At 37.0% G+C, this 14,084-nt stretch overlaps 1 protein-coding gene across 7 annotated transcripts in view; it reads right to left on the bottom strand.

The window, feature by feature from the left end:
• Positions 1 to 14,084, bottom strand: part of RABGAP1 (RAB GTPase activating protein 1) — a 152,649-nt gene that overhangs the window by 64,952 nt on the left and 73,613 nt on the right. For all 7 annotated transcript variants that reach the window (XM_036022181.1, XM_036022182.1, XM_028508729.2 and 4 more), the window contains one exon: positions 10,402 to 10,552. In XM_036022181.1, the coding sequence (XP_035878074.1) occupies positions 10,402 to 10,552 (151 nt within the window). The remainder of the gene's footprint in view (positions 1 to 10,401; positions 10,553 to 14,084) is intronic.

The raw sequence follows: 14,084 nt of genomic DNA, 5'->3' as shown, positions 1-14,084 counted from the left end.
GAGCCCCAGTTAAAAGTTCTTACAGAACGAGAATATAACTGCATGAAACACATGAGGCTGCCAAGATTCAACTGTTTCATTTCTGGTTAAGTATTTTCCTGATCTACAAAAATGGCAACTTTTACATATACGATTCTACCTAATACTAAAAAAATTAAAATAACAAAATGACAGAACTAAGAAGGAAATAAGGCAGAAAGAGAAACATGAAACAAAAAAGGAATACTTTTCACATTTTATATATATATATATATCTCCTTCTCCCAACTTATTTAGTGGCTTAACTATTAGACATGAGAAAGGGTCAATCTCATTTCTTCAAATTCATCAGATTCACTGCTGGGCAATGTCGCTTATTATTTGGTAAAAGTGGGCTTAAAGTTTATTTAATTCACGTATTATTTTGGTTCAGCAGATGGGGGTGTATTTATAGAAACATTACAAAACCAATTTGAGGTACTTTGATTCATCTTCTACTCCCCCCTCTTCATCTCCCACATTCATTCAGTCATCAAGAACCAAGGATTCCACCTCTGAAATTTCTCTAAAAGAGTCTCTTTCTCTATCCCTTCTGCCACTACTCCACTGCAAGTCACAATCATTTCTTGCCTAAATTCCTAACAGGTTTTGCTGCAATTAATCGTACTCCATTCTAACTATAGTAGCCAGAATGATCTTTCTAAAACTAGAAGTGGTAATACAAATAACAACAGTAACTAAGCAGTAATTCATATTTACGATGGTCGTTATCTATGGTAATTCTAACTCTACAAATAAGATACCATTATCCCATTTTACAGATACGGAAACAAAAGTCTAATGTTAAACCACCCAATGTCAATGGCTTGAATGCAGTAAGTAGAACTAGGATTTGAATCAAGACAATCTTTTTTTTTTTTTCCAAATTTCAAAATTTATTTTTCATTGTTGTTCAATTACAGTTGTCCCATTTCCCCCCCATTATTCTCCCCTGCCCTATCTACCCACCACCTCTCACATTCAATCCTCCCTCCACCCCCTGCTGTCTCTGTCCATGGGTCCTTTATACACGTTCCTTGACTTGACCCCCCCCCACGCCCCCCATTCAGGATACATGCCTGGGTTGCAGGCAACCGATCAAGATATCTCCTTTGCATAGATGTTCCTCTCCCTCTCTTTTTCCTTACCTTCCCCTCTCTCTAAAAAGAAAAAGAAAAATCTTTAGCCCTGGCTGGTGTGGCTCTGTGGATTGAGTGCCAGCCTACAAACCAAAGGGGCACTGGTTTCATTCCCAGTAGGGGGTGTGCAAGAGGCAACCACACAATGTTTCTCTCCCTCTTTTTTCTTCCTCCCTTCTCCTCTCTCTAAAATAAATAAATAAATAAAATCTTTTTTTAAAAAAAAGACAATCTGCTTTTAGATGGACACTCTAAACCAGTTTGCATATTGCCTTCCAAACCTGCCTATATCATCTGCCTGCTTAAAAAGCTTCAGTGATTTTCTATTTGCCTGAAATCTTAAATATGTCTTGTTTAGGCTTTCTAAGATCTAGCCCTTACCTACCTTTTCTGGCCTTATCTCCTTTCCCACACCATGAAATTGCCAGGCTCTTTCTCACCCTTGATCTCAAGCTTTTCCCTCTGACTTCTAACACCGCACATGCCATGCAGCACCCTATCTACCGTAACAGTGCCCCTTCCCTGGATAATTTCTGAACAAGACAGCTTTTAGAACTCTTGGATGAGAAGATTTTCTTGTCATTTTCCACACATCAGTATGTACAGCTCTCATAAAACTTTATTGTAACTGGTCAGTTCACTACCTATTTCCTCTCTAGGCTGTAGACTCCCCCAAACCAGGGAACAGGTATATTTTATTCATGGGCATATCCATGACACCTCACACAGCGCTGGCAAAGAGCTGACTTTCAAAGGTACTTTTTTCCAGTTCTTTTTTGTAATATTAAAAGGTATTTTTGACTAAGTAACAAATCCCTAATAAGACAGCATGTAATTTTGCTTTTAGATGGAAAGATCTTTCAAGTAAAACCCTAGTTTGATAACTGTTTAATTCACATGTAATTATTAGACTGATGCACATGAAAGTACCTACTGTAGATCAAAAATTGTCAAACTACAATTTTAATAGGATCAAATTTATGTTTCCAGTCTCATAATTCATGAAACCTTTCGAACTCTGGTCTGATATGACTTACAGAAACTCACTAGTGGGGACACAACTTTACAGAGATAGGATATGGGGGCTTAAAATTATTTTCACAAGTAACAATTTGAAGAAACCTTGTCTTAGGCTATCTGTGCCACTATAAAAAAACACCACAGACTAAAGGTTTATAAACAATAGAAATTAATCTCCCACAGTTCTGAAGACTGGAAGTCCAAGCATGGTATTGGCCAACTGTGTCTGGTGTGGACCCACAGCTGTCTGTCACTGTGTGCCCACAGGGTGGCAGGGGCAAGGGAGCTCTCTGGGGTCTTTTTCTAGGAGGATACTAGTCTCATCAATGAGGGCACTGCACTCTGGTACTCTTTACTTAATCACCTCAAAGTTCCCATCTCCAAATACCAACATACTGGGGGTTAGGATTTCAACATATGAATTTGGGGTTGGACACACATCAGCCTACAGTACACCTACTACAGCTATTGCTACATGGAAGCAAACAATATACGGTGGTACCTTGGGAACTCGTTGGCTTCAGAGCTTGTCAAACCTTGTACTTGTCACATTTTGATGAGAAAAAGTATTTCAGCATTCAATGCTCGCTTGCTACTCATTGCATTTGCTAGAACTTGTATGGGTCACGATGCCACCTCCCAAGAGAAAATGCTCCATCAATCGTTTGCTTACCACTCATCGGAACGGATTAACGACGAGTACTGACGACTACCGAGGTGCCCTGCAGTTTTAAAAGTCCACTCACAACCTATTTTCTTACAGACTCAGACAGCAAGAGCACTCAGTTGTGGAACAGGAGAATCATGGGCTATTTTGGAGGGCAGGACTCAAACACACTATCTAATCTTCCAGAATGCTATAGCTTAAAGGAAGACGGACCCTTTACTTCAGTAATGTCCCTCCAGAGAAGAGGAAGTGAATGGTCACAGATGCAGAACCTCATCTGAGGTCGCATAAGCTAGTGGCAGAGCTGAAACTAGCACTCAGCCTTCCTAGCTCCAAGGGTCAGTGCTCTTTTGCTAACCTGGTCCCCCACCCTACCTGGTATCCCCAGGCAAGTTCTCATGATTAAGTATTTTGAATCCTTGACTATTATCAAATCTACCAAAGAGATATTTTAATCACATATAAAACAATTTGAATAATGGTAAAATATCATGAGATACATTTAAATTATTTTTCAAGATTGGTGAAATGTGGTAAAATGTGGTGTAGCCCCCAGGGCTCCCCTGAACACTTAGAAATGTAAATATTGGTTATATGGTCTAATTTAGTTTCTATATAAAAGCTAAAAATACATGACAAAAGAGTCTTACCACTAAAGTTTATCGCTAAAACCACTACAGAAAACAATGCAAATACGTTTCGGAAAATACAAAACTGACTGAATGGAAGGAAAGAGAAACATCAGGATATGAGGTCTGTCCAGAAGGTATCCAGCCATGTAATATGAAAATTAGAGAAGATATGAGACACAAGAAACACTGTACATAGGACAATGACGCCTTAGTCCCCTTCAAATACTTTGGGACCTTTGGGACCTCACAAAGTTCTCCCAATCATCATCAGCTGCCCCATCGTATTTTCCTAAATCTCACTGACGGTCTGAAATCTCTTCCCTTTTTCAAAGGTGATTTTAGTTTTGGGAAAAGCCAGAAGTTGCAGGGCACCAGATCTGGGCTGTAGGGAAACTGAGTCACCTGGCTGACACGAGACATGATGCATGAGCAGGTGTGTTGTTGCGATGAAGCTGCCAGTCACCAGTTGCCCACTAGCTGCAGCCTCCTGAATCATCCAAATAGCTGCTATTCTACAGAAGAAATGTTCAAGCTTAACACAAAATGTGATGCAGATTTGTTGCTCTACTTGCTCAGTCATTTTGAATGCGACAGCCACACAGTATACATATGCTCACTCAATGGCATCTACCACTCCCACTGACTAGTACAGTGAAGTTGTCATTGTTTACATGCATGTGCATTCCAGTCCACTCTCCTTGGCTGCCTGGTTACATTGATGCCATGCAAACTATTCTTGTTATATTAACAATGGCTGGACTTTTTACAGACAGACCTCATGTTACTAATTAATTATTCTATTCTTTTTTTTTATTTATCATTAATTAATTTATTTATTTTTAAATCTTTACCTGAGGACATTTTTTCATTGCTTTTAGAGAGAGAGGATGGGAGAGGAGGAGAAAGAGAAAGATCAATTGGTTGTCTTCTTGCACGCACTCCAACCAGGGATTGAACCTGCAACCTTTCAGTCTAGGGACAAAGTTCCAGTCAACGGAGCCACATCAGCCAGGGCTATTTTATTTTATCCTCATCCAAGGAGATGCTTACTGATTTCAGAGAAAGGGGAATAGTGGGAGAGGAACATCTGTGTGAGAGAGAAAAACTGATTGGCTGCCCCCCACACATGCCCTGACCAGGACCTGAACCTACAACCTAGGCCATGTGCCCTGACTGGAATTGAACCCGCAACCTTTTGGTTCACGAGAGGATGCTCCAACTAACTGAGCCGCACTAGCCAGGGCATAATTATTCTATTATTAAAAGAATTCCTTAAGGAAGCAGTTTTGATGTAAATGTTTACTACTAAGCAAAATAAATAAAAAGAAAAAAAGACTCATTGACATAAATATGAAAAACAACCAAAAGAAAGAAGGGCTAGAGGATGAAACTGAAAATTAGGAGATGATAAGGTGCCCTCCATTCTCAACTCCAATTTATTTGATTCAACAGATGAGAACATATACAGGGCTTAGAACTGGGGGTAAGAGAAGACATGGAATCCGCATGGATTATTTATTAGGATTTCTTCTCTTTGCATCTAACACATTCCATCTAGAGATCAAGGTTGAGGAGCCCCTGGTCAAAGACGAAAAAGAACAAAAACCAAAGAATCTAGGAGCGTTTGGTCTGTAGAAACTTACTCCAAGAAGCCAAAGGTAGTTCACTATCAAAAAATCTATCATATGGGGCCCTGGCTGGCGTAGCTCAGTGGATTGAGCGCAGGCTGCGAACCAAAGTGTCGCAGGTTCAATTCCCAGTCAGGGCACATGCCTGGGTTGCAGGCCATGGCCCCCAGCAACTGCACATTGATGATTCTCTCTCTCTCTTTCTCCCCTTCCCTCTCTAAAAATAAATAAATAAAATCTAAAAATAGCACAATATTTTTTAAAAATCTATCATATGTTGATAGATTATAAATCGACTCAATCGATGAATTAAAGAAAATCATAGTAAGTGCTGAGTAAGCTTTGATTGAAATTCAGTAGATATTGTTAGTAAAAATTCAAAGTCAGACACAGAAGAAAATCACTTAAGTAAAATAATGTATCCCCCCCCAAAAAATGAACAGCATGCTTTCTAAAAGATTACAAAATGAAAACCATTTTAATTAATATCAGGACCTCGACAGAGATGCTAGTTATGACCACTGTTGTTTAACACTGTCTTAATGCTTCTATGAAATACAAAAACAAAGCCAAAAAATGAGTAGCTTGCATAAACAGTGAAAAAAGAAGTGAAAGTGTTTTTGCTGCTCATATTAATGCATGCCTGAAAATCAAGATGCTACTATAAAATTAGGAGGACTAATCGATATATCTAGAGGTAAATGGATAGAAAATTTTTAAAAATCAGTGTCTGTTTTCTATACTTCAATTAGCACCTAGAAATGAGAATTGGAAAAATACTTAATTTGCTATAGCAAGAACACTCTGTGATAATTCTTAGAAATAAATTTAACGGAAGAGGCACAAAACATAAATGAAGGCAAGTCTGAAGTCTTTAAGAGACATCAACAGATCTGAACAAGTGAAAAAACACACCACATTCTTCAATGTAAAAAAAAAAAATATTGCTGTAACTTACATCCTCAACTCATATATAAATTAAATGTGATTCCAATTAGAATCCTTATATAACCTTATGGTTGTGATGGTAAAATTGGAGAAAATAATTTTAAGGATTACATGGAAATTTAAATATGCAAGAATAGGTAAAAAAATATAAAATAAAAAACAATGATAAAAGACTTGCTTTACCAGATACTACAATATAACTCAAAGCCACTTTAACCAAAATAGTATTGGTAGAGAAAAACACAAACAGATCAATATACAGAACAATCTAGAAATCAATCCCAGTATTTACAAGAATTTAAGGTATCACAAAGGTGGCAGTTCTAGGAAAACAGAACACCTGGTTATCCACCTGGGAGAAGGTGAAATTGGACCAGCATCATGTGCTGTGTACAAAAATAAACTCCAGATGGATTAAATATATAAAAATATAACATATACAATAAAAACCTGGCAAGAAAATCTTGGCAACTACAATTACAAAATTGGAAGGTAGGAGAGACCTTAAGACACAATTTTCTACATAAAAATTGGAAAATGTGTGACATGAAACCATAAATAAAATCAATTAAAAATTAAGTTTTAGGAAGGTATTTATAATGAAGATACAAAGGATTAATGTACATAACATATAGAGTGTCTACAAACTGACACTTAAAAAAACTTACTGGAAAAATGTACGAAGAACATGAAGAGGTAATACATGCAGGAGCAAATCACTCAAATGTACTGGTAGCCAGGGAGTTGCAAACTACAGACAGGTAGGCATCAGTTACACCCACTGATGAGAAAAAATTAAATACAGTGATAAGTGGGGTCAACACGTCATTTTCCTACACTACTGGCAGAACTGTGAACTATTTCAGCCTTTCAGAGAAGCAAAAAGGATGTAAGTAAATTAAATATAAAAACGGAATAACCAGTTTAAAAAACACGTTACCCTTTGATCCAGCAATCACACTTCTGAGACTATTCCATAAAATTAAAAGATTTAGAACATGTATAAGGATGTTTATAGTAAAACACTATTTAGAGGCTAAGAAATACAAAGTAAATGCTTACCAACAGAACAAGGGCTGAATAAAAGTATTTAAAAAACACTTATATATATAATCAGATTTGTTTAAAAAAAATTCTGTGTGAGAATTTATCTGTATAAAGAAATTACCTTCAAGGAAAGACAGATAGGGAGGGTAATAGAAAAGGACCAGCTTTGGAGTCAGTCCTGAGTTCAAATCCTGCCTCTATCGTTTACTTCCTATTATAGCTGAGTGACTATAAGCAAATTACTAAGCATCATTGAAACCATTTCTCATTTTTAAAACAGAAATAGTGATTATACCAGGTATTTATTGAAAGGTCACTTGTCTCTGGATTACAAAAGCCACATGGAAAAATTCATACATATATTCCTTACAAGACAGGCTTGACAATTAAAGGAAAATTATGACAAAGGCTTTATCAGTTTTGTTTGCAAGTTAATTTTTTTTGGCCTGCACTCTATAAATCATGTAATTCTTTTCTCCTCCTTTAAGTTTAGTCTTTGAAGAAGCTAAGTCAAAGAAAACCTCCAGGGTAATATTACATGTGAAATTTCAGAACACAAAGCATATATCCCAAAGCAAAGAACCCAAGTCCAAAATAAATAACTTCCAAAAATTTGTGATATATATACATATGTAAGCATTATTGTCTACATGTGTATAATACTATGTACAAATCCTGCTGTCTTGGTCTGTTGGGCTGCTGTAACAAAATACCACAGATTGGATGACTTATAAACAGCAGGAATTTACTGCTCCATGTTGTGGAGGCTGAAAGTCCAAGGTCAGGGTGCCAGATGGCTGGGCTCCTATGAAGGCCCTCTCCTGGGTTGCAGACTGTCAACTTCTTGCTGGGTACTCACAGGGTGGAAGGTGGCAAAGGATCTGTCTGGAGCCGCTTTTATAAAGGCACTGATCCCTATCACCACGGCTCTGCCCTCACGACACAATCACCTCCCAAAGGCCCCACCTCCTAATATCACCACCTTGGAGGTTAGGTTTTAACATACAAATTTTGAGCGACACAAACACTCAGACCATAGCACCTCCTATATGCAAGAATGTTCATAAGCAACTTTCTTCATAATAGCTAAAAATAGGGGAAAATATCTACATTAGCAGAATACATTTTTTATAAGTGTGGTTTACTGGTGCAATGGAATACTCTCAGCAATTGAAATAATGAAAACAAAAAAGAGCTACTGATACACTGACAAAAATGGATGAGCAAAAAAAGATACAGAAAAGTACATGCTGCATGATTGTATGCCTGCATTAAAAGCAATACCAATTTGCATTAAATAACGCTGTAGTGTAAGACAATAAAAAAAGCTTTCACCAATATTATGATAGTTAAATAATTTGTATTTTCTGATCATCTACCAGCAGTTGAAACTAACATACACATCATTAGAAATCTTTTTAGGTTCTAGCCATCTGCATGATAGTAAAAGTGTAATGTGAAATATAGAGAACATAAGTACATATAAAACAATCAAATATATAAGATTTTGTGAATAGCTAATCTTTTCAATGTCATGTAATTATCAAGTTCCTACTCAAAAAAGGCATCTGCCCTGGCTGGTGGGGCTCAGTGGATTGAGCGCCAGCCTGTGAACACCAAGGGTGGCTGGTTTGATTCCTAATCAGGGCACATGCCTGGGTTGTGGGCTGGTCCTCCAGGCAAGAAGCAACTGACCAAATCTCTCGCACGTTGATGTTTCCCTCCCTCCTCCCTCTCTTTCTCCCTCCCTTCCCTTCTCTCTACAAATAAATAAAATCTGAAGCAAACAAACAAAAACCTAGACATCACCATTTTCATGGCACCAGAAAAGGAGAATACTTCATGTCATAAAATGATCTGCATGAAGAGCCACACTAAAAACCTTTAATTGGCCGAACATTTCAAAGGACTTCAAAAGAGGAACTAGAAAGATACGAGTACAACTGAGTTATGCATTCGAAACATGATTTTCCAATAAAGGGTACACCAATCAACTAGGTGCAGCTCTGCCAGCTCCACACATTACATACCCTCGTCTTCCATTCATATGCGGAGCACAATGCTCTTCCGTCCTCCCACACCTGGGAGTTCTCTTCTGAACCCATCTTAAGTGTTATGTTTCTGATCAAGACTCTCCTGTTCTCCCAGCTGAATTTATCACTACTTTTGATAGTTCCAACTGTGCGTTTTCATACTATTGTATGAAACATGCCTACCGCATGACAGATAATGCTTCTGTGTTTGACCTCCTAGCTCCAACATTATGGTTGTAATACAGGTACTCAACAGATGCTGGTTAAACAGTTATATCAACATAATAGAGGGAATCAGAATATTAGTTCCTGAAAGAAAAAAATCTGTCTAGAAATAAGATGAGAAGAAATACTAATATTTTGAGCAAATCAGTGTAATTTTCTTTAAGAAAAGATTCAGTTATCATGTTCAAATGCTGTTCTTCCCATCTAAAGGTCTTTAAATAATTTTATAGAGGTACTATTCATTTCTTATAGGGTGTTAATAGATTTTTAAAAAGAAGTCCCACTTTTTGTCACATTGAAAAAGTCACATAACATTATTGAGGGTTCTGAGAAATTTATTCACAGGCCAAGTTTGGGATGTGCATACCATTGGAAAAACTGCCTCCTAAATATAAATATTTCAAGAATTTGAGAAAACAAAAACAAAAATTAAAACCAATAACATAGTTACTAAGGCATTGCCTAACCTTGCAGAAAATTATTTTAAATTCTTGTACAAGGAATAGTTGTTACTTCACTTGCAAAGCCTTGAGGAATGCATGAACTTAAAAAAGGAATACTATACAATGTGAGAATTCTTCACTTTAGAGAAATGAACTAAAAAAGGAAATATGGTTTAAGATAACAGAACTACTGGTATATTCTTCCAACTGTAGAAACTAGAAGTGGGCCTTACCTACCAAGAGTCCATTTCTGTGACATGTGAAAGGGGTTAAAATAAACAAAAGAAAGTGTTTACACACTGCAAAGCACAACTGATCTAACTAAAGTGCAATGGAATGCAATTACTGTGAAAAAGGACTTAGGTACACAATGGTAAAGGACATCCTTTGCCAGAGGTGAAGTCAGTCAAGGGAGAAAACCTAGGCCTTCTCCTCCTTTGTGCCAAGACTAGAAATACCTTTGGGCTAGCAGTATAAAAGTTCTATTCTTATATTAGATAAAGGAATTATAAAAATTCTTGGAAATCAAATAGCCACAATGATCTTCTCATAACAAATTTCTAAGAGTATTAATGGTGAAGCTGAATCATCGTCCCCTTACCTTTGTGATGAGAATTCGGTATTTTTCTACCAGGTGGTCGTTGTTGTGACAACCTGCCAGCAGCTGCCAGACTTCTCCCCGAAGAGCCTCGGGAACACCGCTTCTTACCAAGGATGACAACTGCTTTGGCCTCACACTCAAGTTGAGATGCCTAAAAATAAAGCCAGAGTTCAGAGTACATAAAAGAAGTGTTCTCTAAGAGTATTGTTTTTATGAAAACTAAATTACTAATTTACAAACACTTAATAAAGGTCACATATTAGTAAAAAAAACAACAAACAAACATAAAGCTGTTCAACCAGATGTGGCCAAGATAACTTTAAAAGACGGTGGAAGAAAGAATTCTGCAATCTGACTATTTCCTAAGTATCTTCAAACTATTGTTCTACTTTTAAAAAAAATGAAACAGAAAGCCAAACTGGAAACCATAGCTTTATGGTTGTGGCTTATGTAAGATAAACAAAGCAAAATTCCCACCAGTGGGCACACAGCCAAAGATAAGTGCTTGGCCCTGATTCAAAATTGGCACACTGTACTTACTCTCAGTTAAAATTAAGATTTAAAATAGTATAAAAATAAATGTTTCTAGCAGCTTTTATGAATGCTTCCTTCAAGTGACTTTTCTGAATGACTATGTTGATTAAGAGGGTTTCTACTATATTGTAACATCAAAACAAGTTGTTAAAGTATTTGAACTTCATCTATCTCATCTATGAAGTGGAGGAAATAAACCTTATTCTGAAATGTTGGTAATAACATAGAAAGTGCTTTTGCATACAATCTTACTTGATCCTTGTAACAAGCATCTGAGGTAGGTGGTAGTAGTGTCTCCAGTTTTACAAATGAAGGAAAACATTCAGGGAAGTCAGTTAAATAACTGAGGTAGTCCACAACCTCCAAGACCAATAAATGTTCTATCTGTTGCATCACACCTGCTTTGTGCTTTGAAAGCCTCCATTACTGAGTCAACAAAGCAGGCTTCTGACATGAGAACTATCCTGTCAGAAGCCTCCCGTGACTATCCAATTTAAACAGAGGTTCTGACACAGAATGACCACTATCAAAACATAAAAAGGTCTGAGACTTTTCTCAAATGTTCCTGTAACTGCAGCAGAATAATGCACAGCACATTTAAAAATGGTTAATTCTGTGACGCTAGTACCTTAATGCAAGGGCTAAAGACAATTCAGTACAGTGTTGTCTTTGCTTAGGGAAAAAAAAATACATATGTATGCATGTACGTGTGTGCGCATGTACACACACACACACACACACACACACACTCCTGCACAAATAACACCCTTTTTTATTTTTTTATTACAAAATCATAAGCATGGAACTCTGTATTGTAACACTATCACACTCAAGTACACCATATGACATTTTGGGTGAAATGTTCAAATTAAAACTATAAATTATTACACCCACAGTATTATCCCACCAGCCCCACTCGAGCAGGCCTTACTTCTGCTGGAGCTTGCATACATAAATTGAAGAGCTGACAGCAGAAAGAACAAAAGCAGTTCTGCTACTTAATGCACAGATTGGTACACTACAGCTTATGGGCCAAATCCAGCCGACCACTTGTTTCTATGAATCAACTGTCGCTGAAACAGGCCTTTGTGTTTGTTCCTGCATCATCTATGACTGCTTTCCCACTACAGCCGCAGGACTGGGTAGCTGTGACGGAAACTATTTGGCCACAGAGTCTAATGTATGTGAATCTGGCCTTTTACAGAAAAATATAGACCTACCTCTAGGTTGATTTGCTAACCTTAGCTTAATTTATATTGGTAAAATTTTCAGAATAATTTTATGTCACTGATACCATTAACTTTAACTAACCATATTATTCTGTATTGACATTAGTTCTCTTACTCACTAAGAGTCACATTAAAATGAACTTAGAAAATTAGAGCTCAAAGGTATTATTACTAACAACGTCACTAAAATCGAATGTGACGTGAAATAAACCAGCTTTGGGGATGGTTTTTGATGGGGTTAAAAATTCCGGGCTTGCCATTCACTAACTGGAACTGCTGACTTCATCACTGAGCCAGTTTCCTCATCTGTAAAAATGGATACTAGTCCATCGGGCTGTGACAGCTGAGACAGCACAGTGCCTGGGATATAGCTCATTAGTAATAACTACTACTACAACATCCATTATGTTCAATTAACAGTAATTCTGAATGGCAGTTTTATAGGCTTGGATGTTATAAATAAAGAAACAGACTCAGAAGAGTTAAGTGACTTGCCCGAGACAGCCTGGACAAGACCATACAGCTTGGAAGTAGGAAAGGTAGTCTTTGAAGCCTTGTCTACCAGGCTCTACAACTCCATAATGTTGGGATACCTCCTATCTACAGAACACATATAATCATGATAAAAAAATACAACTGACTGAATTGACTGAACTGAAAATACAACTGACTGACTGTACTATTATTTCTGAAGACATAACTAAAACCAGCAAAAACAGTTTTAAACACTCTGAAGACAGTTTAGACAGATGGAAACTCAATTAATATACCTGAGGGAGCAGAAGAAGGACATCACTTAATTAAATGAATTAACTAATAAATAACGCTTGATAACAAAACAAATTCCAAGCAAGTGTATAAAAAGCAAGTTCATTAAATGAAATCTAGCAGCTAACTGCTGTATCTAAATGATTTTAAACACACTATTATGTAACCATTCAAGACTCAATTACATGTCTATTTTAGAGCAGGAACCTTTTTATACAGATAAAATTCCTGCCAGCAGCAGTACAAACACTCCGAAGTCACTGAACTGAAAATATAATTGTGACGAGAACATCAGCAGGTTTGTCTCCTGATTGCTAAAGGAATAGAAAAAATAAATGAGAACTATTCCCCTGAGGGGCTTTTGCAGAGTTCCTTTATTAAAACCACTTACGGAAAGACAAACTGTGCTTTGGCTTGCATTTATTCCTGTACACGTTTGACATTTCCCAATGTGAAGAGCATTTTACCAAAAGTGTAAGGCATTGTGAGAGTGCTGGGAGCAGATGATGCCCATTTGTAGTCCTATCCCTTAAGGGCATGAAGTTTTTTTTAAATGCTGAGACACAGTATTACTAAGAATAGAGTGAAAGGCTTCAGCAGTTAAGACTTTTGAGAAAAATCAAACCCCAAGGTAGTAGGCCTATGGGGTACTTATATGACAACCTTAATAATCAGAAACTCTGAAATAGAGAAGCGAAGCGATCACTTTCAAGCTCAGCTATTTTTTCAGCATATCCTGACACCCTACACAGAGGAAAAAGGAAACTGCATAAATGTCTCACCAAACTGACTTACCTGAGTGTCTCTGGTTTCACTGATAAATACCTAAAGGTTGTGTATTCTTTTCTGACAGTCTACCGTTGCGAATTTCAAGAACCTTGGCACATATAAACTAATTACTAAAACTCTGTAACACACCGAAACAAAATTTTCTGCCTACCCAACAAAAAAAAAAGTAAGTATAATTTTGATTCATTTACACTGGACAGCCATTGTTGTGTCAGCTGTTGTCATTTTTTAATTTGATAATCTGAGAGAAAAGAGGTCAGTGCCCTTGACTAAATAGTCAGGTTTTTTTTTTCTAAAATTTAGTGACTTTTTCTTTTTAAAGTACTTTAAAAATATTTTATTTATTTTTAGAGAAGCGGAAAG

Source organism: Phyllostomus discolor, chromosome 3 (assembly GCF_004126475.2).
Source record: "Phyllostomus discolor isolate MPI-MPIP mPhyDis1 chromosome 3, mPhyDis1.pri.v3, whole genome shotgun sequence".
Classification (NCBI taxonomy): domain Eukaryota; kingdom Metazoa; phylum Chordata; class Mammalia; order Chiroptera; family Phyllostomidae; genus Phyllostomus; species Phyllostomus discolor.
This window is presented reverse-complemented; position numbering and strand designations above follow the sequence as displayed.